Source organism: Pteronotus mesoamericanus, unplaced genomic scaffold, assembly GCF_021234165.1.
Source record: "Pteronotus mesoamericanus isolate MK-2021 breed Mesoamerican mustached bat unplaced genomic scaffold, CSHL_Meso_final contig_20, whole genome shotgun sequence".
NCBI lineage: Eukaryota > Metazoa > Chordata > Mammalia > Chiroptera > Mormoopidae > Pteronotus > Pteronotus mesoamericanus.
The window spans coordinates 4264510-4289825 of record NW_026555085.1 but is presented as its reverse complement, the minus strand read 5'-3'; the positions used below and the strand labels follow the sequence as shown (position 1 = coordinate 4289825).

The window sequence follows — 25316 nt, the reverse complement described above, 5'->3', positions numbered from 1 at the left end:
CTTTTCTGTGCCTCAGTTTCTTCATCTCTGTAATGGGGGGAATTCCTTATCTCATAACATTGTTGTGAGAATTCAGTGAGTTAATATACACAAAGAGCTTCGAACAGTGCTGGGGGCAGAGAAGGTGCTCTGTGGAAGTGAGCAGTCCTTGTTCTTCACCATCGTTACCAGGGCCCAGGCCCGGAAGCACCCCTCCTCCAGAAAGCTGTCCCGGCCTGCCACCCCCCTCAGAAACCCCTCATTCTGACCACTTAGCACAATAATGATGTGGCGTAGTCGCCTACTCTGTACCAAATGTTTTCTGTACCTCATCTCACAGCACCTCTGGAGCAGGACTCTGAGCCTCTCTTATTGAGAGGACACCAAGGCCTCAGGCAGCCCAGGAGCTTGCGCAGGGCAGAGCAGAGTGGTTGGGTGTGCCCAGAGTCCAGGGGGTGAGGTTGGGAGACCAGAGCCCTGAGGCACCACTACAGTTTGCAGTAAGAAGGGGATAGGCGTGGGTTCCCCATTTTTGCAAAGTGTACTCACCCTGGCTAATGGGGAGGCCACTGGCTTGAAAGGGTGGGTGGGGAGGATGGTGACTTCTGGTGTCTGGGGAAACTAGAGGCCATGGAGGGCCTCAGGCAGCCTGGGCCCTGAAGCCTGGGGACTGTGGTCAGCCTCTCACCCTCCCTGGGCCTCATTTTCCCCACCTGTACTCTGTGCGAGGGCGGTGTGCTCTGGTGGCAGTGGCTGCTCCTCGGTGAGCTGCTGTGGGGGCGCCACTGCCCTTAGTGACAGAGCTCTTGTCCTGGTGATTTCCCAGCCTGTGCCAGGGCCAGCTGCTCCCACAACTATCCTGGGCTGGGAGGGGGGTGAGAAGGCAGGCACCACAGCCACAGGGTGACGGTGACAAGGGAACCTGCCCTGGCTGTTCTGGGGCCTCTGGGCACAGGGTGCAGGGCACAGTGGTGGGAGCAGTGGGCCCTCTCCTTCACCCTTCGGGGCCCCCCAGGCGCCTCCACCAGACCATGTCCTGGGGGCAAGTGAGCAGTTGGTTAGGAACCCAGAGAGCTGGCCCACTCCGGCGCTGTGCCCCCTCTCTGCTTCCCACTGCACTGTCTGCGAGGGTGGTGGGCACCGCGGGCGCTCACTCCGGGTGTTTGGTTGCAGACCGTGAGCGCATTGGGCAGGACTCAGCGTATGAGCAGGAGGGAAAGGTGCAGTTTGTGATTGATGCAGTGTACGCCATGGGCCACGCGCTGCATGCCATGCACCGGGATCTGTGTCCGGGCCGTGTGGGGCTCTGCCCGCGCATGGACCCCGTGGATGGCTCCCAGCTGCTCAAGTACATCCGCAGCGTCAACTTCTCAGGTCGGAGCACAGTGTGGGACACCACCGAACCCCGGGGCCCCGGGCCATGTACCCAGGGGAAGGGACCTGGGCTTGATGGGGTGGGATTGGGGGGTCTCTTCAGATGTTTCCAAGGGGTGAAACCTCCCCAGATGCTCCATGCAGGACCCCCCGCAGAGGCATCTTGGCCCTGGGCTCATAATCCTCCCAGCCTTTAGGTAAACTCTCACCAAAGAAACTGAATGTGTGATACCCCCTGCCCCCAACAGGCATTGCAGGGAACCCCGTGACCTTCAACGAGAATGGAGATGCGCCTGGGCGCTATGACATCTACCAGTACCAGTTGCGCAACGGCTCTGCTGAGTACAAGGTGATCGGTTCCTGGACTGACCACCTGCACCTCAGAGTAAGCGCCTGGCAGGAGGGGAGTGGCTCCGGGAGTGGGGAGAGTCATTATCGCCTCCCAACCCCCGGGAGAGGGGCCAAGGGGAGGCAGCCCCTGAGAAGCCCTGATCCCAGGGATTGCTGCTGCCAAGTCAGGGTTTTGTTCCATGCCCCCTCCTAGACCTCGCAGGGCCCTGAGGCCACCACCCTGAAACAGAAGGACAGGACAGCTGGACTTCTGCTGTGTGTCTGTCCCTGCCCTTTCCCTTGGCCTGGGGCCTTTCTGCCTGCCGCCCACTCGGAGGGCAAAAAGCTCTGGAGAGATAGCTCAACTCTGGAGTGGAATGGCTCGGAGGCTTCGCGGTGTGGGGCAGTAGGGTGAGGAGGGGAGGGCTGCCTTTGGGCAGAGGACAATGTTTAAGGTGAGGGGCCCAAAGTGTGGGTTAGGGAGCTGTTTGAGAGTTGGTCCTCCAGCACAGTCAGCCACATGGGACGGGTGGGATGGCCACCATTTTCCTGGGTGTTACCGGGTGTGTGGGCGACTTTGCCTGGGTTCTCCTAGGCACACTTTCTCAGCTAAAAGCTGTTCCAGGGACATGATGGCTTTCCCTCTCTGGCCCTCAGTGTCCCCAGATGTGAAATAGAGCAGTGTTTTTAGAGAGGAAGGACCTGCGGTTTGTTCCACAAGGAAATGCCTATGGACTGGTTCCTGCCTCACAAAGTGAAGGGGGAGCCGTGCGCTGGTGGGCACAATATGCCATCCAGATGGGCCAGAGGGGGTCCGGGCGCCCAGGTCTACATCTGGCATTGGCCATACTTATTTGCCTCCTCGAGAGCTGCATTGTGCACGCTGTCCTTTTGTGTAATAATCTCTCTGGTGATGAGCCCCTGGAGCTCTTCAGAGCACTTCCTGCCCATGTCCTCATTTAGCCTGACAATCTTCTAAATTAGAGGTGAGATCTCAGCCTGAGGGACGTTCATGGGGTTGGGGCAGGACAGAGCCCATTGCTATGGTGATGCTCCTTGGATTGCTGGGCAGAGGCAGACAGACAGACAGAAAAGGACAGGCGGGAGCACTTGGCAACATGGGAAGATACCCAACATGGAGCCTGTCTTAGGTACAGTGGGTGGAGCAGGGGGACCAATGCTCAGTTCCTAGCAGCAGCAGCAGCAGCAGCAGCAGCAGCAGCTAGTCCTTGCTGAGCACCCGCTGTGCACAGATCCTGTTCTGAGCATGTGACCTCACTGAGGACGACAGCCTGTGAGGCAGGCAGGTACTCTTACTGCCTCATGCTACAGGTGTGGTAGGTAAGCCGAGGCAGGGTTTGGGTGTGAGGGTTGCAGTGGATTCCTCCCCTGAAGATCTCGCAAGTAGCATGGAGTATGGGGGGGGAGGGGGGAAGAGGGCCTGGACCACCATACCCCCTCTATTTTTTCCCTGAACACTCACTGTGGGCTGTGCTGTGGGGGCCACAGAGCAGGCATGGCTCCGGGGGCCAAGGAAAAAGGCACCCCCTGGCTGCCCACTGTCACCCTCTAGGGTCTGAGGAGGCCTCTCGTGGCCACTGCTTTTCCCGTAGATTCCGCAGAGATTCACTGGCCCTTGCTGATTGTCAGCCCTGCCCAGCGCAGCAGAGAGGCAAACACAAAGACCCCGCCCTTGGGGCTGACTTCTGGTGAAAACAAAGAATTTCCTGTATGACTTCTAAGTGGAAACTACCCTAAGTAACAAAGGGCAAAGTGGCTTCCTCTCTGCTCTAATTTGGATCAGGTGGAAAACAGGCTCAGAGAGGTGGAAGCGTTTGCTCAGGGGCACACAACCAGCTGGCAGTGCAACTGTGGTCCTGGGGTTTGACTTCATTCACTGCTCTTTCCACGGGAGTCAGAGTTTTCCAGAACACCTACTGTCACCCTGAGCCCTCTGGGGAAAGGTCCTTCCCCTGCAGTCTGGGCGTGTGGGGATTGTCCTTGTCATTCTGGCATGACAGTGGCACTGGTCATTGCTGCGCTCTTTGGCTAATAGGGGACCACACAAACCTGTCATGCCCAGAGCCACAGCACAAGCTTCTTCCTCGTGGTTTTCTTCCCACCTGCCAGAGGCCAACTTTGGATTCCTTGCCCCCGCCCCGTCCCACCTCACCCCGCCCCACCTCACTCCCCACCACTGCACCCCACTGCACCTTGTTCCTCAGCTCTGAAACCCTCTCCTCAGCCTGGAGCCTCTGCTTACTCTTTCTCCAGGAGTGAGCAACCCAGCACCGATGTGGCCCCCAGGCAGGCCCACTGCTCTCCAATCTTCAACTCTTCCTTAGAGTGTCCTCACGCAGAATAGATGCTTAGAATACAGCTCCTGAGTGTGGTCAGCTCCCTTTGCCTGGTGTCTAGAGCTCTTCTGGGGCCTCCAGAATTTTCCAGAATTTTGTAGCAATCCTAGCATGTGTCCACACGCCTGTGGCTCCCTTGCTCACAGTGATTTGTCTTCAGAGACATGGAGCAGTAACTAGCACTAATGTAGAGCACGATGTAAAGAAACACTCACTCCTGGGCACACGGTGAGTGTCCTCTGTGTGAACCTTCGCTTGTTGTTCTCTTCTGACCCCGTTTTCCTGTGCTGCTTGGAGGAGGCCCTGTGGGCTGAGCCATAGGTAGCACTTCTCGAATCACTTGGGGCATCTTGTTGAAACTCAGACCCCGGGTCAGTAGGTCTGCGGTGGGCCAGAATTTTGCTTTTCCAACAAGCTCCTGGGTGATGCTGCTGCTGCTGCTGGTCTGGGGCCGCTGCTGAGTAGCAAGGCATTAACGGAGTCAAGACTTCTGACTAACTCTAGGCTGCCACTGCTCTCTGAGCTCAGTCTCCTCATACAACCCTTGAGAGTCTGGGTCTTGGTCAGGATTCCCCACACATCAGCATATCTGAAAAATGAGGGGGAGCTTGTTTAAATCCAGCTGTTGGTTTTAGCAGGTCTGGGGGCCCAGACAGCTGGATGTGTGGTCAGCTAACTGGGCGATTCAGGCATGGGGCTGCAGTTGGGGGCGCGGTCCAGGGCATGGGGGCATGTCCTGAGACCAGCTCCTCTGTGCTGTCGTTGCCAGATAGAGCGGATGCTCTGGCCGGGGAGTGGGCAGCAGTTGCCCCGCTCCATCTGTAGCCTGCCCTGCCAGCCGGGTGAGCGGAAGAAGACAGTGAAGGGCATGCCCTGCTGCTGGCACTGCGAGCCCTGCACTGGGTACCAATACCAGGTGGACCGCTACACCTGTAAGACATGTCCCTATGACATGCGGCCCACAGAGAACCGCACTGGCTGCCGGCCCATCCCCATCATCAAGCTTGAGTGGGACTCACCCTGGGCTGTGCTGCCCCTCTTCCTGGCAGTGGTGGGCATCGCGGCCACGCTCTTCGTGGTGGTCACCTTTGTGCGCTACAACGACACGCCAATCGTCAAGGCCTCCGGCCGCGAGCTGAGCTATGTGCTTCTGGCGGGCATCTTCCTGTGCTACGCCACCACCTTCCTCATGATTGCGGAACCCGACCTGGGGACCTGCTCTTTGCGCCGCATCTTCCTGGGGCTCGGCATGAGCATCAGTTACGCAGCCCTGCTCACCAAGACCAACCGTATCTACCGCATCTTTGAGCAGGGCAAGCGGTCGGTCAGCGCCCCACGATTCATCAGCCCCGCCTCACAGCTGGCCATCACCTTCAGCCTCATCTCGCTGCAGCTGCTGGGCATCTGTGTATGGTTTGTGGTGGACCCCTCCCATTCAGTGGTGGACTTCCAGGACCAGCGGACGCTTGACCCCCGCTTCGCCAGGGGCGTGCTCAAGTGCGACATCTCAGACCTGTCGCTCATCTGCCTGCTGGGCTACAGCATGCTACTCATGGTCACGTGCACAGTGTATGCTATCAAGACACGCGGTGTGCCGGAGACTTTCAACGAGGCCAAGCCCATCGGCTTCACCATGTACACCACCTGCATTGTCTGGCTTGCCTTCATCCCTATCTTCTTTGGCACCTCGCAGTCGGCAGACAAGGTGAGTGCAGGGGCTGAGGGCTGGTGGGAGGTGAGGGCAGAAAGCAGGGAGCAGCCTGGGGGTGGGTGCTGGCTGGCCCCCACCCTGCTCTGGAGATGCCTTTTTTCATGCCGCATTCTTTTTCAACAGTGAGTTTTTTCTCCAGGTTCTGGGTTTTCTCTTCTCCCTTTCTCTTTTCCTACCTCCTCTCCCATTTCCCTCTGTCTCATCTCTTCCATATGCTCTCCCTTCTCCCTCCCCTTCCTCTTTCCAGCTGCCTCTTCTTTCCCTGCCTCTCCACCCCTGCCTCTCCCACGCCCTCTCTTTCACCTGCCCTCCTTTCATCTTCTCTCTCTTCTCTGTGAGCCTTGGAGCTGCACCTTCTTTCATTCTTCGTTCTTTTTTAGACTCTCCATTACCTTTCTCTCTACTCAGCCCCACCTTCCTGTCTGTCTGTAACTCTCTTCTTCCTCCTCTGCCTGCCCGGTCTCTGCCCTTACCGGATCCCCTTGGGTTCCTGAGGTGCGACATGTATCGGGCACTCTCCCCCGCAACCTGCCTTAAAGCCCAGGAGCCGGGTGGCAGCGTCACAGAGGGCCCTCCCCCCAGCACCTCCTGCTGGCTGTCAGGCCATCCTGGATACTCCCTGAGGGCCCCGCGGACTGTGGCCACGTTCCAGCACAGCTCTGCCTGGGTTCTTGGGGATTATCTTGAAGAATTGCCTGTCAGTGAAGCAGAGGTCAGAGACATGGAGGATCGTGGGCATTGCAGACCCCAGCTCCTGGTCTGAGCTCTGTGTCTAACTGTGGGATCCTGGGCAAGCCAGCTCGTCTCTCTGCCTCAGTTTCTTCACCAGTGGACTGGTGCTATGGTCCTTCCCCTGAATGCTTATCGGTGCTTTAACAATCACACGATGTGATGGGTGTCAAAGCCGCTGACTTGCTGTATGGGTCTCGGACTGAGGAGGGTGCTGGGGACGAGGCCTGAGACACGGTGGATGGCTTAAGGCTATGGGAAGGCTGTGGCTTTTACTGTGAGTGAGAAGGGAGCCACTGTGGGGTTGTGAGCTGTGAGGGAAGCGCTGTGATGTAGTTTTACGAGCATCCCTCTGGCTGCTACGTGGGGCCCAGGGCAGGCGAGCCGAGGTCAGGGTGCCAGTGAGGAGGTTACTGGATAACCCCAACAGAGGCCGTGTGGCAGGCTGCTCAGGAGTGGGGGATTCTGGATGTGTCTGACGGTGGGGCTGGAGGGTTGCTGATGGATTGCATGGGTGTGAGAGATGCAGAAGAGAGTCGAGGATGACCCCGTGGCTTTTGGTGTGCGGATGGGAGGGAAGGAGTGCTGTGCTCTAAGGTGGAGAAGAAGATCGAGGAGCCGGTGTGGGGTGGGCATTAGGAGGTTCCTGGGGTGTGCTAAGTTTGGGATGCCCCTTAGATGTCCAAGTGCAGCTGTTGAGTCAGCAGTTAAATAGATGGGTCTGGAGCTGAGGGGTGAGGGCCAGGCTGGAGACGTTAACAGGGGGAGTCTTCAGCCCGTGGGTAGCATTTAAAGCCATGAGCCTGGGTGTGAGCTCCAAGGAAGGCTTGGCTCTCAGTGAGGCTGACGTCAAAGCCAGGACAGATGGCACTTGTCATATACCAGATGCTTCACCTGGTTAGCAGGTGAGTGTAGATATCACCATCCCCATTTATAGATGAAGGCATGGAAGGACAGAGGCAAAGTGACTTTTCTAAGATCAAACAGCCAGTAGGTGGCATAACTGGGCTTAACCCTACTTTGCCTAACTTGGGAGCCCCCAGCCCAGTCCACGCTGCCCACTGCAGCTCTGGGATGCCCTCCTCGCCTTCGGGCTTTTTGGTAGGTGCCCTCTTCTTCTCCCAGATCCTTGAGGGCAAGAGCTGCGCCGTCCGCTCTGAATTTCTCAGACCAGACCCAGGGAAGCCCGTGGCCTGTCTTCCAAAGGTGGCCCTGTGAGCCGCAGTTTCAAGTAGCAGAGCTGGGGGCTGGCAGTGAGTGCCCTGAGGTGGAGACCAGGCCTGGCTCCAGGCCGCCCCGCATACCTGAGCCAGAGCAGCCACCAGGCCTCACTCAGCTGAGAGCCAGGTCTCCAGCTCCCACTGGGCCTGCGGGAGGCCCTCCCCGCTGAGGGCAGGTGCAGGCAGGGGCCCCACACCTGCAGCGCCAGGGGCGCCATGAAGCCGGCGGAGGGTGCCTCCCCACACTCTAGGAAGCTGGTAGCTTGATGAATTACCCTCAGTAATACCAGGAGGCCTCTACCAACATGTCCTCAGGGAGCAGAGGCACCCTGCTGGGAGGCTAACAGCCTGGTGGTCAGGCCCCTTGCTCTGTCTTCTCTACTCCCCTCAGGTCCCCTGCCTACACACAGCTCCCAGTGGGGTCCCTGCCATCCAGGGTATCAGACCCTCCCACCTCCTATCTCTGGGGCCCACCCCCCTAGCATCTCTCCAGGTGACCCCACCTGCCTCTGATTTTGTCCTTTTTAGGAGGCTTCCCTCAGCACTAATTATGAAAAGGAGCCTCTGAGAGGATCTCTTCTGAGGCCCAGAGAAGAACAGGGCCTTGCCCCAGGCCATGCAGCAGGCTGACCTCACACCAACATGTCACCAGAAGACCCAGCTTTACCCTGATGGTGGACATGGGGCTGCCTCCTCCCTCTCTGGGCTTCCGCTGAGGAGGGGGTGGCGGAGAAGAGCCCTGGAGTCCCTGCCGCTTCAGACCACCAGGCTTCTTAGAGGCTCAGGCAACCCTGGAGCTGTGTGTGTTGTCATGCCATAGCCACAAAATGCCCAGGGGGAGCTGCAGGCCTGGCAGCTGTGTGTGCATGTGTGTATACATGGAGTAGAATAGGACTGTTGTGGGCAGTTGTGGTGTGGGTACAGAAGTGTGTTTACAGATGTGTGTGTGCACCTTTTTGTGCACGTTCAGAGGTGGGTGGGCGGTATGTGTGTGTGCCCAGGGGTTCATGGCTGCAAGTGTGTGGTGTATGGACATGCAGATTATGTGCAAATGTGTGAGTGCAAGTGTGCATGTGTGCAGGTGTGTGTTCAGGTGTGTGTTCAGGTGTGTGTACAGGTGTGTAAATGCACCTTTGTGTATATGCATACCCAAGTGTACACCCAAGTACATGAAGGGTATGTGTATGTGTGAGTGCAGGTGTGTCTGAGTCAGGTGTGAGTGTGCAGTTGTGAGTTCAGGTGTGTGCGTGAATGCAGAGATGCCTGAGTATGCAGGTGAGTGTGTTTGTGGGCATGCCTGTGTGCAAACCTACTTGCAGGTGCTCTTCTGAGCCCCTTCCCCCAGGGTGCAGGTGCTGGTGGGGACGTCTCTGCCGCTCTAGTGAGCAGGCAGCTGGATTTCCCAGAATTAGTTCAGATGTCCAGGGCTTACCGCGCAGCCCGGCGGCCTTACACTGAGCCCACCAGAGTGGGGCTTCTGCACTTGTGGGGTTATTGCTCAGCCAGACCTAGGCAGGGTGGGGCCGTGGAGGCCAGCCATGTTGTGAAGTTCTGGTGTGTACATATCCTGAGGGTCTCAGTATGTACAGGGCAAGTCTGGGCAGAAGCACAGAGCAGGCGAAACTCCTCAGTGCCTCCCACCAGGGCCCCTCGAATTCTGTACCCACCAGGCCGCATACAAAACCAGGAAATCCATCACCCACAGCCAGTTAGCTCCCTTCTGTGCCCTTTGCCCCACCCCAGGGTGACCTCTCCTCCCACGTCAGACCCGGCCCTAACAACCTCCTTCCCTCTGGAGAGCACTGCCTGGTGAGGCTTTGTGTGGGATCCTTTACAGAGGACGGAGCACAGCAACGGCCTGGCCAAAGGGGACGCAGATGGCAGCAGTTCAGACACCTCTGGGCCGGGACATGGGTAGATGGGAGGGAAGGTGGCCTCTCACTCTGCCTCTTTTAAAGACCGACGTCCATGCTGAGGTCCTGTCTCTGTAGGAGTGCCTGCTGGGTTCTCGAGGTTCTAGAGAGCCACTGCCTCTCTGATAGGGTCAGCACGCCCCCACCTCCTGGTGACATGTACCTTCGCACAGGGGGCTCTAGAGCAATGCCCGAACAGTGGTGGGGTGGGAATTCCAGACTCTGGGCAAGGAGAGGGACTAGGGGTGCACACAGTGGGCCAACCCGAGCCTGGGGTGGCTAGAGGAGCTCCCGGGGCCCATGAAAGAGAGAGTGGCCCCGGCACCTGCAGGTTTGCTCTGTTTTTACCCCTCCTTGTATTTTTTTTTGCTCAAACTCCTAGGCTGGAAAGCAAACTAGAACAAAACACCAAGGATGGGCCATGCCTGGGCTCAGGGCTGGCCCAGAGTTTTCAGCATCCGGTGCAAAGTGAAAATGAAAGGCCCTTGTCCAAAATTATTCAGGATTCAAGATGGGGGCAGCAGGGCACTGAACCAGGCACAGGCCCCCCTAAGTACAGGCACCTGTGTGACTGCACAGGCCACGCACCCGGGTCGCCGACTCTGTTCGTGTTAGTGGAGGGGCTCAGCAGCCCATGCTGGGTCAGGACAGAGTGGAATCTGTGTCCACCGTAGGGCTCACTCTTCCCAGAGAGGGCCCTCTCTACTGTCGCCCCACCAACCCTATGTGGGCACAACTGTAGCCCTCCCCATAACAAGGCGGGGGCAGAGGGCCTAAGATGGATATCTCACCTGGAAACACAATTTCTATACCGAAGAAGCCCCAGTGTGAAAGGAGAGACAGCCCCTGCCCTTAGGGAACCTCTACTTAGACACACCCTGTTGCCAGGGAACTCGCACTCTCAAGGGGAAGACCCAGATAAGGGGCCTGTTCTCGATTATCCCAGACCTCCGTTGTTTCCTCCCAGGGTCTGTTGGGATGCTCTGGAGCCTGTTCCCTCCTCTGTCCCCCTTGCCATGCGCCCCCCCTCCCACTGGCTTGTCACAACCTCTCCCTGTCCACACCCTGGGAGGCAGCTCCGTGCCATGGGTGAGAGGGTGGGTTGCGTGTGCAGACGGGGGAGTGGCTGTCAGTGTCTGGAGGGGTGTGTGCTCACTGGGGAATAGGCTCTCACTCCCCTGGGCCTGTGACATTTTCCTGAACAGTGGAAAATGGAACGGCCTTTCCATAGTCAGCCTCCTTCCTCACATGCCGTGCAAGTTTCAGGTGGTTTCACAGTCTGTGCTGGGAATAGCCTCATGGTTCGGGTCAGGTAGGCGCTTTCATCCCATTGCACAAGTGAGAAAATTGAGGGCCAGAGGGGGATGAGACTTCCCCGGGGTCACTCAGCTCTCTCCTCCCAGAGCCTCTCTCAGAGGCAGGGAACTCAAGGAAGGGTGGCTGGACTGAAGCCCTTCAGCTCTGTGTCATGAGGTATCCATGGAGAGAGGCAGGGGATGGGGAGGGACATGAGAACAGAGAGACTCTCCCCGCCCCCCATATGGCTACCAGATGAGGCCAGGGCCCTGGGACCTCAGGAAGCAAGTCCAGACCCATGACCTCCACTGCTGGGTTAGGTGCAAGGAATGAAGGGTGTCGTGGGGGGTTGGATAGAGCTGAGGTTAGGGAAAGCTTCCTGGAAGAGGTGGCACATCAGCTAGCCCCCAGGGGAGGGGGCCCAGGACCAGAAACAACAGATTGAGAGCAGAGCATCTTGCTTCCCCAGGTCCAGACTTGGGGGCCACAGCCTGGGCCTAGCCAGGCCCCTCCCTGGCTGGGGGTGGCCATAGGGGCAGCTGAGGCCTGAGGGTCTGGGAAGGAAGGAGGACGTGGGGAAGGGATCCCAGCTGGGGGCAGTGGGGATTGTCAGGCCCTACCTGGAAGGCTCCACTATTGAAGAATGGATTATCCGACACTCAGATTAATGGACTTTCATTTTGCTAAACATCTGTCACTGTTAGTGCTGGCGAGTGAGCATGAAATGAGCTTTGGCTGTGCTGCCACTGCCGTGTCGCACTGGGTGCTGTGGCTCCTGTGCCCGTGGCCTGCTCTACACACGGTGGCAGGTGGTGGGCAGCCAGTGAATGGGGGGCCTGGCTGAGGGGCTGTGGTTTAGCCACTGAGAGTTGCTCAAGGCACCAACAGGGGTCCGTCTCACTCCCAGTCCTGTGCGGGGGGCTGCTCCTGAGGAGAGTCAACTGTGGTCCCCTCGGGCCCCTCCTGAGGGCTGCCTCTTCCGAACAATGTACAACAGTGGGAAACACTGCGGTGAACTTCCCCTGTGCCAGACATTGTTTTACATACTGTACCATTTATCAGTCTTCTCATCTTCACAACAGCCCTATGAGGTAAGTACAGTACTATAATTATCATGCCTACATTATATGTGAGGAAACTGAGGCACAGGATGGGACTTGTCCAATATCACCAAGCTAGAAACGGTGGAGTCAGGATTTGAGTCCAGGGATTCTGGTCTAAAGTCCCACCTGTAACCTACAACTCCCTCCAGCCGGACCCAGGACTGTCCCCAGTCTGCCCCTGCTGGGTCTGCATCTGGGGTGGGCCTAGGGGTCAGGGCCCAAGGGGTCAGGGCAGAGCAGGCTCTGACGCCTCCCCTGGCCCCTCTGCAGCTGTACATCCAGACAACCACGCTGACGGTCTCGGTGAGTCTGAGCGCCTCCGTGTCCCTGGGGATGCTCTACATGCCCAAAGTCTACGTCATCCTCTTCCACCCGGAGCAGAACGTGCCCAAGCGCAAGCGCAGCCTCAAAGCCGTCGTCACTGCTGCCACCATGTCTAACAAGTTCACGCAAAAGGGCAGCTTCCGGCCAAACGGTGAGGCCAAGTCTGAGCTCTGCGATAACCTAGAGGCACCAGGTGAGTGACCCTGCCCCCTCCCTATGAGCCTGCCCAGGCCCCGCTCCCTTCCTGGAGAGGGCCAGCCTCCCACCCCTGCCCCTGGCCAGATCCTGCTGGGGCACTGGGACAACCCTGGGGTTGCAGGTGAGCAGCTGCCCACCTAGGAGGATCTTGGGAAAACCTTAAGGCTGCAGTCCTTAACCCCTCTGCCCTGCCTGCCTGTCCTGGTAGGGGGAGGGAACCCCCAGGACTCACCCATGCCTACAGTAGCTTCACCCTTCCAGGGATCTTGGCTCCATCTAGAGGGAGGTCATGGGGGGCCTGCCACGCGCCCTGTGATCACTGTGATGAGAGAACCTCCCCGCAGCTGTGCCCTGCCCTGGCGCCCACACCTGGGCCTGTGATTGCAATCCCTCTGGGAGAAGTGGTGTAGGGGGCCCCTGCTCTCTGGCCCTCTGATAGCCTGGGAGTGGTGGCCCTGGCACCAACCCAGCCACCCCCTAGCGGGACCCTAGACACAGGGACTCAGGACATGGGCCCTGATGGGTAAGTGAGGGGTGAGAGGGGCACAGGGCCTCCAGAGGCCAAAGTTCTCAGGTAGCCGGGTGGCCCCGGGGGTGTTCCAAGGAGACCTCAGGGTCGGGGTGGGGGGAGGCAGAGAACTTGGCATCTGAGGGACAGGTTCAAGGTCGGGGCCTGAGCCCAGGACAGGTCCCTCAGGCTTGTTAAGGCACGTGCATGGGAGGGAGCAGGGGCACCATCTTTGCCAACTTCCCTGGTCCCTCTGCAGTCAGTCCCCTGTTTAAGAAGGAGAAAAGGGGGAAGAGTAGGGCATGTGACAGGCAGGTTAGGCCTCAGGGACCAGTACTAGTGGGGACCATCTCTTGAACCCCACATGCCACACCTATCGGGTACCAGTTTCACCCTTACAGCAATCTTGAAAGGCAGTCGTCTGTATAATACAGAGGAGGGAAGGCACAGACAGGCAAGGGACTGACCCAGGTCACACAGCCAGCAGGTGGCAGGGCCTGACCTGACCTCTGTGCTCCCTGCTGCCCGCCCTCTCCTGGGACAGACCATGGCCTCTGCCCCGGAAGAGCCACGGGGCCTCCGCCTGTGGGGCAGTGGGCCTGCACGGGTCTTGCTTCTAGCTAATTCGGGGTGGGGAGGGTCGAGGGGCTGCTGTGGTCACGCCGCCCCACTGCTGACCTTGGCTTCCTCCCTGGACACCCTGGAAAGGGGCCGCATGGCTTAAACGGCAGCTTCTCCTGCCTCCCCACTCTCTGAAAGTCTTGGGGGGCATCAGGTCCTGGCGGGACCTGGGAGTGAGCACTCTGCTTCCTCCTTCGGGTACTGGGGAAAAGGCCAGAAGTAGACAGTGTTGATGGCAGCAGGAGGGATGTGGGCTAGGCTACAGGCAGGCCCAGAGCACAGGCTGCAGAGAGGAGCCCTTGTCATCTGCCGAGCGATCAGGGAAACAGGTTTCCACTCCCAGTGTGTTTGGGCTGGGGCAACACCTCATGCAGGGTCCCTGCCTCGGGGCTCCGCGGGAAGCATTGTCCCCTCCATTCTCAGTGGAGGGTCCATGTGTTGAGAGAATGGTGAGTATGGAAAGGACAGTCCTTTCCCAATCCAAATAGGATTTTTCACTTGACTGATCTTCATAGCAGTCCTGTGAGGGCTGGTTGAGGCTGGAGGTTTGATCCCTAGCTGAGGCTTAGAGAGGGTGAGTGATTCTCCTGAAATCACACAGCAAGGTGGTGGCTGGCTGAACCCACACAGTATCTTTCCCTTGACCCTGACTTCATATGGCTTCCCTGTCTCTGAGGTCCCCATTCCCTCCTGTGTGGGGTACCTGACTTCTGAAGTGCCCCTCCCTTTGATTGACATGCCTGATGACTATGTTGGTACCACCACCCTCCACCGAATGACCTCTGGTTCTCTCCAGTCCTGCCCCCCACTGCAGAGTGGCAGCCCTCCGGTAGCTACAGCCCTGGGGTTCCCTTCACATGCCACCTGTGCCCTCCACTCTGAGACAGGTAGCGGCGGTGTCCCCAGGACTCCCCACCTCTGGCCTTCCCTGTCTACTGAAAGGCAGCCCCGGACCAGGCCCTCTGTCCTAAGAAGGGACACCCTCGGCTCCCTGCCTCGCTCTCCTGACTGGGCCCCAGCCCTCCAGGCCACACTCTGCTGGCGCAGAAACAGGTCTGTCAGCCAGCTCTGCTCCAGGGCTCCTGAGAGGAAGCGGGTCATTAGCCTTCCCAGAGATGACACCCTGGCCCCAAAAGGTGACACTCATGGTGCTGTGACAGGCTAGGGGACCATAGCGGGCTGGTCTTCACAGAGAGCTCTGATCGCACCTCGCTGATGTTGCCTGAACCTCTGCTCGGGCTGGTCACCTGGGAACAGGAGACAGTCACCCCGCCCAGACAAAGAGGGGCTTGGAGGCATGGTGAGCGCCCCAGCTCCCTCCTTCCTGCGGTGAGGGCCTGAGGCCAGGGCCCCTTGCCCCCACTGCCTCTCAACTCTGTGACAACAGGGGCCATGGAAACCCCGGGCAGGAGCCAGGTGATTAATTCCGGGGACAGCCAGGCTGAGGGGTTGTGAGCAGGAGGAGTGGGGAGGTGTCACTCCTCTGCAGCAGGGACATTTTTCACTCTGTCACTGGCAGACCACGTATCTTTAAACAAACAACAGAATAAATAATTCAGGGGCCCGGTAGCAGGCAGATTGGGTGTGGCGATATGGGGGCGACAAATGGGGTTGTCAGCTTGTGCCTGCCACTGCCCAGCTAATTGTTACCTAGAGCGGCTGAGCATGAAAACCAGTAGCAAGGTCCTGTTGCCAGAAGGGATTGGTTTGGGGCCCTCTGCCCACACCTTGTCCCTCACCCCATACTGAGGATGCCCCTGGGGAGCTCTCCCAGTCCCCTCCTTATCGCTGCAGTTATTCAGCCCTGCCCCTTTACCCATCATTTTTTAAGATTTAAAGAGTATTTCCAAGCATCTTGTGGCTGAGAGCCAGCTAAGGGTTATCCCCCATTTTATAGGTGAGACACTGGGGCTCCAAGAGGTTCAGTTTGTTGGAGGGGCCACATGGTGGGTGCTGAGATCCTCTGTACTGGTGAGGGTAGGGCGGGACCCCAATTCTCCCGACTCCTGGCCGCACTCTCCCTTTCGTTCCTCACAGTTAGCTCCTTCGGGGCCCCGGACAGATTATTGCTCCCATTTTCCAGATGGTGAGACTGAGGCTCCACCAGAGGATCTGGGTCACTGCTTGTATCTGAGGGCTGAATGCACTTCCAGCTTCTGGAAGTCATGGGTTGGCTTTTCTGTGGGAGACAGCTCTGGTCTTGTCTTAGAGGGACAACAGGGGGCGCCCACCTCTCCCTTACCTCCCAGGCACTTTCTCACACCACCACCGCCCTGGTCCCTTCCCTGCCCTCACTGCCCTGCAGCTGTCCTCAGGCTCCTATTTCCCTGCGGTCAGGGGGGCTGCTGCTGCTGTTGCTGCTGCTGCTGCTGCTGCGGCTGCTGCTGTGAGGTTTTTCTTCACCTCAGAGCCAGGGGCTGACAGGTTTACAGGTTTGGAAACTCAATTTTCTCAGTTCACCCAGGGGGTGATGGAGCCCTGGGGAGCGTATGCTCACCGGTCAGCCTTCAGGGCATGGTTCAGAGCTGGCGCCTGCTCTTTTTGGGCCGGTGGGGTATGGGGTGGGGTGTAGGGTCGGTTGAAGATGTAGGGATGGGGGTTCCCCTCAGGAAAAGAAGCCTAGGCAAAAAGGGCCACCCCTTTTGTGTTATAGGCTGGGAAACTGAAGCCTAACAGGGCAGGGAAGGAGCAGCCGGAAGTCACAAAGGGAGTTTGAGGCTCTCGCCTCCAGACCACTGATCTGCTAGTCCTGCCACCTACCTCCCTTCAGCAGCTCGGCCATCTCAGGAGCCCAGCCTCTAGTCCCTCAGTTCCCTTCTCCAAGTGCGTCCCTGCCCAGGCCCCCTCCTGGATTCTGCTCCATCAAAACTGACCCATCCTGCCCTGGCTGGTGTGGCTCAGTGGATTGAGTGCCAGCCTGAGAACTGAAAGGTTGCTGGTTCGTTTCCCAGTCAGGGCACATGCCTGGGTTGCGAGCCAGGTCCCCAGTTGTGGGGACGTGCAGGAGGCAACCGATTGAGGTAGCTCTCTCTCACATACCAATGTTTCTGTCCCTCTCTTTCTCCCTCCCTTCCCCTCTCTCTAAAAATAAATAAATAAATAAATAAATAAAATATGTAAAGGAAAAAACTGACCCATCCTGTGGCCCTTCCTCCCTCTTGGTCACCTGGCACCCTGAAGGGCTGTGGGCCATTTTACGAGTAGAGGCGGGAATTCTTTATACACCGGAAGGTACTGTGCTGTGCTCTTACTCTCTTCCTGGGTGTCCTAAGCTGCATTTCCTTCCATTAGCACCTGTTTGCATGGCACCTAAAACTTGAAACTTCCCTGGGGCTGCCCAGCCAACTGATTGTTCATTTTCTGCTTTAACATTTCTGTTGACAGCGAGCCCATCTACCATGTAAGGCCACCCCCTCCATTCTCAGCTTTGGCCAGGAGGACAGTCCTCCTTCAGCTCAACTGCATGCTGATCCGCGGCCTCACCCCTGGTCCGCAGCATGCGCCTCTGCTCACCCTCCCCCAACACTGCTTCTTCCCACACTCGATGGACCCCCAAGAGTGGGACCCGGCAGTCCTGCCTGTATCCGTGGGCTTCCGGCTACACTGCTATGACAGAGAGGTGCCCGGGCAGAGTGGCTCATTCAGGCAGATGTTTGTTTCTGTCTGATAGGATAGTACCTGTTGGAGACAGGGCAGGGACCTGGTTCCCTCCATCTCGCTGTTCCACCTGCCCTGAGAGGGTTACCCTTGTGCTTGTGGCTGCGGCTGCTTGCTTTCCATGTCTGTTCTGCCCACAGAAGGCAAAAGAGGGGATGTAGAGGGAAACTTGAGTTTAATCAAATGCCACGGAAGTTGCACACAGCTGTTCCACTCACAGGTCAGCAGGAATGTTGTCTGGCAGGGCCACACTTGACTGCAAGAGACGCTGGGCACCGCAGTCCTTAATTTTGACAGTTGTGAGCCCAGCACAAACAGGAAAGAGGATTGACGGAACAGTGTGCAGCCTACCACGCTGTACCCCTCAATATCCTCTTCTCCAGGCCTCATGACAGGATCCTGATGGAGGGTCAGAGCAGCTAAAAAGCGTACCGCTGTTCTCTCCCATCTGACATCTTCTCTGCAGCGGCTCCCACCCCAGGCCGCAATTCTGCCCTTGATTACTCTCCACTGGGATGTCCCCCGGGTGACAGAGGGAGACCCTGAACCCTGCCTGGACGGTATAGAACCAAGGACCTGGCCAAGCTCCACACCTCTCCGGCCTCAGTTCCTCATTCATCAAATAGGGTGACACTCATCTGGCCTCCTCGCTAGGTTGCTGTGAGGGTCTGAGCCCTGTAGGAGCACTCGTGCGCCCATGGCAGCGGGTGTCGCCCAGCGGGGGGCAGGGGATGAAGGCTGTGGCAAGGAAATTGGGGCTACTCAGATATGCGACCCCAGTTCTGGGGGTGGTGAGTGAGGGCCAGGGGGATGGGTGCAGAAGAGGGAGGCTCAAGGCTGAGGAGACACAGGGACACCCAGAAATGGGAAGGGCAGGCCGAGGAGAATGAGAACTTCTGTCTCCCCCGAGCAGGGGAGAGGGCCAAGCCGTACGCCTCGAGTTCTAGCTTTGTGAGGCCCTTCTCTGGTTCCATTATTTATTTCCTCTGTCCCCGTTCCCCACTCACGCCCTGTAGGCCTCCAGTCTGTATATTCTTGGCACGGGATAGTCTTCCCGAATGTGTGCTGTTGGACTTCTAAACATTTTCCCTTTGATGATACAGTTGACCTTTGAAGAACAGAGGGGTTGGGATGCCAGCCCCCTTGCAGTAAAAAAAATCCACGTATAACTTTTGACTCCCCCAAAACTTCAGTTGTCTCTCAGTGTCCTTGGGGCTTGGTTCCCGGACCTCTGTGGATAAACCCGCAGATGCTGAAGTCCTCTATTTGAAATGCGGTAGATCAATGTCTATAGCAGGCTCTCCAACCAGATTGAAAACACTCCAGACATTTCCTGACAGGAAAAAAACCCTGCATATAATTGGACCCGCAAAGTTCAAACTTGCATTGAGTCAACTATGTTTTTAAAATATATTTTTTTATATCACAGATAAAAATGATTCTTTTAAAGTGTGGTGGAGTCAGGAGGTGGCAGGGGCTCTGTGGGGAGGAGACCCTCACGGGAAGGGGGGGCTTGGGAGGGAGTGTTCAAAGGAGGGGTCAGGCGCAGAGGGACAGTGCTCCCGGCAGCCCAGCCAAGCAGAGGTGTAAAGGTGGGAAGGTGGGAAGGACAAGCTGGAAGGCTGGGTCCAGGGCAGGGAGTTGGGGGGACAGTGGAGGAACAGGGGCCGGCGCACAGTTGTGGGGATGTGGACTGCTCGGTTCAGGGGTGTGGACTTGCGTCTATGGGGGGCCGTGCCTATAGAGCAGGGGGTTTAAAGAAGCCAGCCACTGACTCCTGGGTACCCCTGGTCTCTCCTTCCAGTGCTGGCCACCAAACAGACCTACGTCACCTATACCAACCATGCAATCTAGCTGGCCCACCGGAGCCGAACAGGAGGAGGAGGAGGAACCAAGACCCTGGTGGATGGTGCGTCGAGCCAGGGCTGCTCTCCCAGGGACCCAGCTGTTGTCCTGCCTACCCGTGGGCACCCACGGATGTGGTTTGGTGCTGAGGACGGCAGAGCCCCAGTGGTCACCGCGGGGTAGCCTGCGCAAGCCAGGCGGAGGCAACAGGAGGAGGAAGAGGGGCTGGGGCAGCTACAGCCACGCAAGAGCCTGCGTCGAGGGCCAGGCCTCTGCTGGCCCCAAATCACGGGGCTCAGGTTGTGTGGGCCCCGGTGCTGTTTTTTTTTTCCTTTCTCCCTCTCTCTCTGCCTGACCCATGGGTGACCTTCTCAGTCTTTCCCCATCCTATCTTTATTTCCTTTGATCTCGTCGTATTGCCTTCTTTTCTCTGTCTCTGTCTGTCTATGTGCTCTGCTTTTGTTTTTTGGGTTTTTTTCCCGACCCTGCCTTCTCTTACTCATGAACTCTGTCTCCAGGTCTCTCCTCTCATGCATTTTTCTTTCCTGTCCTCAGCCCCCTCCCCACCTTCATTTACAACCAGCCTCTGCCCTCCCCTCCCTGCCACCCTTTCCCAAGTCACTAAATCTTACCTGTCACGAAAAAGAGGAAAAAAAAAATCAAAACAGAAAAAAGCCAAACAAAAACAAATCTTGAGTTGTTGCAAAGTGCTGCGTCCTCCTGGTGGCCTCTGTGCGTGTCCCCGTTGCCTGCAGCCTGCCCGCCTGCCCCCGCCCGTCTGCTGTGTGTCCTGCCCGCCTGCCCCTCCTGCTGATGACGGAGTTCAGTGCCTGGGTGTTTGGTGATGGTTATTGATGACAATGTGTAGCGCATGATTGTTTTTATACCAAGAACATTTCTAATAAAAATAAACATGGTTTTGCACCCTGGCTTCCCATCCACTGAGGGTCCGACAGTGGGACCCCAGGCTCAACCCCCGGCCAGGAGGCCTGGAGTCAGGGGGAAGGGGGAGCTGTGTGGTGGACAGCTAGGGCCTGTGGGTGGTGGGCACTGCTCCCTGGGTTGGCATCGAGTGGGGGTATGGGGAGGCCTTGGACGGGGAGGGACCAGGACACTGTGGAAGATTCCAGAAGTCAGCCCCTGCTGGTAAGGGGGATGCTCTGTCCCTGCTCTCTGCCTTGCAGCCCCTAAGGAAGGGATCATTTATCCCCTGCCTTTCCTCTGGTCCACATCCTTCACCGTGGGACCCCCACCCCCGTCCCCACCTCATAACCTGAGCCCCTCCTCTCCTTCCAACCAGGAGACTGTCTTGAGGAATTGGCTTCCAGGGCTCCCAGTACCCACAGCCCTCCCCTCCTGCTTGTCCTGTCTTCAGGTCACAGGTGCTAGGATGATGTGGGTGGCACGTGTCCGGTGGGCCAGGCGCACAGCATAGGTGAGCATGAGCGTGGCTCCCCCGGCTCCTTGTGCGTGTCTGCCCCGGCTCCGTGTGTGTGCGCTCCTGGTACCGCGGTGTGCATAGTTGCCTGACTGTTTAGGCCAAGTGGGTATGAGTCCACATCACGCCCACATGTGAGGATGCCTGTCCCTGGCCAGCGGCGAGGGTTTGATTGTGCGTTCACAGCAGCTGGCTCCCCTGGCAGGTTGGAAAGGAGGGAGTGGGGAGAGGCTTAGGGGATGGGCCCTGCCAGGGCTAAATTATAGAGCCAGCGACACAACGAGGCCACATGCAGCAGCTGAAGCCCAAGCTGCCTGCGCGGGCCCCGCCCCCCCGCCCCACCAAGGCTGATGGAGGCGTGTGGCATGTGACCAAGGGCCCAGAGGGTCCCTGGGCAGGGGTCAGGCCAGTGCTGGATGTGAAGGTGTGTGTGGAGGTGAGGTGGGCAGTGTTGAATCGTACCAGGTGTCAGTGCCCTCTGGGTAAGTGCATCTTATTCCTGAGGGAGGCGGGTCTCACGTGAACACACCTGTGCTCAGGAAATCTGTTCTCTGGAGGGTCTGTGTGAGATTGTGCAACACCTACCACATGCTCGATAAATATTTGTGTAAGGGAAGGAGGGGAAAAAGTGGATGTATTTTACTGATGGTCTTGCTTTCGCGGTTGGACTCTAAGATCCAGGATAGATCCCACCTGGTGCCCCCGCCTAACCAGGCAAAACCAGGCTGTCAGGCCAAGGCCATTGGCCAGAGCTTCTGGGGCAGTATTTGTGTGTGTGTGTGGGGGGGGGGATTGGGGGAGTTGGATGTCTAAGGGGAGCATGGCCAGTTCCCCTGACCCCTGGTGATTCCCTGACAGCACCCCAGCCCGGTGCCTGGCCCCGCGTCTGGCTCATTGCCTTCTCCAGGTGGTTGCTGCACTGAGGTCATGGCCTGGCCTGGAACCCAGGGGTTTGAGGCTCGGCCCAGGAACGTGTCCAGGTGGCCCTCTCATCCGTGGAGCCTCGTCTAGGATCTAGGGGAAATCACTTTTCCAGGAGGGGTGCTGTCCCTTCTGCTCCCCTCAGCACTTAGCAGAGGCTTGTGGGGGACCAAGGTCAGCCTTCGCGGCCTCGTGGGGAGGAGTCGGCCGGGGCTGGAGCCAGGGTAGTCTCCTGGGGGGGCTTGGACCCTTAGTCCCACCTGCCTGGCGCTCTGAGAAGGAGCAGGTGGGGAGGTGACATCCAGGCCCTGCCCTCAGAAGGCCGCTAATCTGCTGGGGAGACATGGCCTTCAGAGAGAGCCAGTTTAAGAAATGCTGATCGTCTCAAAGTAACTTAGTTGTGGGAATGGGATGGGTTAAGTGGGGAAGCCTTGGGTGGGGTATGAATTCTGAGCGCTGAGGTACAGAGAAGAGGTGTGCATGCTCCATGGGCCTGGGGTGGAGAGCAGGAACCAGGCCCCAGCAGGCCTTTTGGAGGTCAGACCAGCGGCAGCAATGGGGGAGGGTGGGGCCCCCCACCACCTGGAAGGCGCAGGCCAGTGAAGCAGGGCTGGGCTCCACATGCGACGGTGAGGCCTGCACTGATGCCCACAGTGAGGAGGCCCAGGGGCCCCTCCTGGGCCAGCTGGCTACTAATCTTTGCTCTCTGTCCCAAATCATTAATTCCCTGAGCTCATGTGGGATACCCAAGAAAGGTGGACAGAGGCTCAGTATCTTCAGAATTTTGTATTTTGATAAATTGAGAGGTTTTCAGTGTCTTTAGTCCCTGGACAGAGAGCTGGTGGCCCCCAGAGACATTTGCTGTGCACGAGGAGCAAAGGGGTCTCCATGGGGTCTGTGCTCCCTGCTCCCTGGGGGCCTCAGTTTCCCAGCCAGAGGCCCAGGGGTGAGTTCGTTGGTAGCCCCCACGGCTGGTCCCCTCAGGGCAGAAAGAAAGGCGAGTCTGCCTTTCAGATGGGCCAGCCCCTCCCCAGAGGGATTAGACCCGAGGCTCTGAGGGTGGGTTCTGCTTGAGAATGCTTTACAAGCTCCCCAGGAGGTCCGCGTGCAGCCCAGTGGGTCAGATGAAGCTGTGTTTGAGTCCCAGAACCCTTCCTTTAAATCAGCGAGCAGCATCCCTGGGCACTTGTTAGTAAAGCAAATTATGGGCGCCACTCTCCTCCTGCTGGGCGGAAGCTCTGGGGTGGGGTCCCGAGGTCCGCCTTACAGGCCCTCCGGGGCACCGCAGTGCAAGCCTGAGTTTGAGAACCACTGCCTAAACACTAGCTGCCAGTTCGAAGGTCAAGGTGTGTGATTGACACAATTGTGGGGGAGAAAGAAGCGGGGAGTCCAGGCCTAGGGTGACCAGGACAGGGAGAGTTCCTGGGATGCAGTACTTCCACTGCTAAAACCAGGACTGTTCCAGAAAAACTGGATAAATCGGCCACCCCATCAGACCCCCTTCACCAGCCATTCAATAGGCATTACCTACTGTGGGCTAGGTCCCAGGTGTACAGTGGAAAGCGAGGCGTGTGGTGCCTGACCTTGGGGTTTCTGCATCGAAAGGGAACAACACCCACCAAGAGCTTGTCAGGGCTCAAAACCAAGACCGGGTTGCGACCCGCCCTGAGCAGGAGCCCACCGAGCTACCAGGTGCTAGACACACAGGACGCCTTTGTGAAACCCGAAGGACCCCGGGGACTCAGCTTTAGCGGTAGTATACAAACTCGGGTCCCTTCCAGCTTGGGTGGCGGCTCTAAGTACCAATGTCCCCTGTCTGGAGGCAGAGGCAAAGGGGACCAGAGAGTGGCCCGTGGGCACCATGCTGGTGCCCCTGCCCCACCTCAAGCTGCAGGCCCAGGGAGGGGTCCTCAGCAGCCACAGGACGATGCTGAGCTCCCAGGAGGCTGTGTGACCTCTTCCAGCCTGAGGACAGGCCATTCTTTTTGATAATTTCGCTCCCTCCTCCTGGCCTGGGTTTCCATCTGCCCGCTGGACTGCGAGTGGAGACCGAAGCGCTTTCCCTGCCCTCTTGCCTGCCTGGCACCGCCCAGCTGTCCACAGGGCAAGGCCCTGGCACTCTGAGCTTTACAGGCCTTCGACCTCCCCGGAGACACCGCAGCACTGAATGGCGCGCAGTGCCAAAATCTCACTTCAGTTGGCAAAAGCAGCAATTAGCATCTAATGAGGCTTCTTGCTTTATTTTTAGGTAACCTCCAAGGCCTTGCCTGTGTAATTCAGCCCACCATTGCTTGGCAGATAATTAAAGCATGTCACCATAAATTGCCCTTTAAAAAAAAAATAAAGCTGGTAATTATGTTTTTATTGCAAGTGAGGGGAAAAGAAGGGGGACAGAAAACAGAGAGAGGCGGAGCCGGTGTGGCAAGTGGGGCTGCTCCCTGCTTGGGCAGAGGAGCCAGGAGCCAGCTAGCCCTGGGGCCTCCTGAACTTCAAGGTCGGCTCTGCCCAAGGCCCCCTCCGTGCTGGCTTCCCTTGCCTGCGCTTCTGGAGTCCTCTTCCAGGCTTGGTTGGGAAGAAGCTTTAAAAAAATTTTTTTCAAAGGTTTATTTTATTTTCATTAGAGAGAAGGGAAGGGGGAAGAGAGAGAGAAAAACTCATCAGCTGCCTCCTACATATGCCCCAACCAAGGACTGAGCCCACAACCTGGGCAAGTGCCCTGACTGGGGATCAAACCAGTGACCTCCTGGTGCGGGACAATGCTCCAGCGAACTGAACCACATTGGCAGGGTGGGAAGAATCCCTTTTTCAGCCCCAGCTTGCTTCACAGTATTCCAGTGTGCAGGAAGGGGTGGGCCTGAAGCCAGAGTAGGCATGAGTTGACTGTTGAGCTGTGCATAGGTATCTGGGAGTTCCTTATACTATTGCATAGTATACCTGGGTTTGAAAATTCCTGTAACAGATAGTTAAATAGGACTTCCCTCCCAGGAAGGGTCTGCTAGAGCCCTGCACCTGGTATGCGCTCTCAGGGGCACTTGTTACTTGATGTCCTTTCTAACTGATGTCCTCTAACTGTGAGAAGGGCTGTCTTTAGGCACCAAGAACTACATTTCGGTATTATTTTGGTGCCAGTGAGTGGTGGTGGGCGATCCTTCCTGAGCATCTGAAATCACTCTCCGAGCCTGCAGGCCATGCTGGGAACAGGCCAGCAACTGGCCTCATTGTTTCAGGGAGGCCACTGCCCCAAACACCTTCCCAACTGCCACCTCTGCTAAAATTCTGCCGTTAACGCCTCAGGCTTCTGGGCCAAGTCATGTTCTCCTAAAACACACCTATCAGTTTGCAGCCATATTGGGGTCAGGCATCAAGACACCAGCTACCGGCTCCCCTGAAGGTGGGAGACAGGGACAGGTAGTTTTGAGAGATCTAATTTTGAAAGAACTTCGAGATTACCATAATTCAAGTAGCATGCAGTCCCCCAGCCCCTGCCCTACCACTTTCTGAACACCACTCAGCCCTGAAGCCGGGAGGACAGGCACCCTGGAGCTGGAATCAGGAGATCAGGATTCTAGGTAAGGCTCTGCGGCTAGTTTGCTTTGTGCTCTTGGGCAAGTTGCTTTCCTTCTCTGGGCCTTAGTTTGTTCATCCATAAAATGAAGGTTGGAGCTCTGAGCTCCCAGAGCCCGGGTGAACAACCAGCATTGTAGCAGCACAGAAAGGGGAGGTGACTGCAAAGAACAGTCTTTTGGGGCCAGTTGCTATGGCAACTGTGAACCCACTAAGGTTGGGGGAAGG

At 57.6% G+C, this 25316-nt stretch overlaps 1 protein-coding gene across 4 annotated transcripts in view; it reads left to right on the top strand.

The window, feature by feature from the left end:
- Positions 1-20089, top strand: part of GRM4 (glutamate metabotropic receptor 4) — a 116252-nt gene extending 96163 nt beyond the window's left edge. For 3 of the 4 annotated variants that reach the window (XM_054569230.1, XM_054569231.1, XM_054569232.1), the window contains 5 exons: positions 1153-1353; positions 1602-1738; positions 4810-5745; positions 12283-12529; positions 19125-20089. In XM_054569230.1, coding sequence (XP_054425205.1) covers positions 1153-1353; positions 1602-1738; positions 4810-5745; positions 12283-12529; positions 19125-19174 — 1571 coding nt within the window. In that variant the 3' untranslated portion in view covers positions 19175-20089. Of the gene's footprint in view, positions 1-1152; positions 1354-1601; positions 1739-4809; positions 5746-12282; positions 12530-19124 lie in introns of those variants that run through there. The other variant, XM_054569233.1, reaches the window with a different exon arrangement.
- The last annotated feature ends 5227 nt before the right edge of the window (positions 20090-25316 follow it).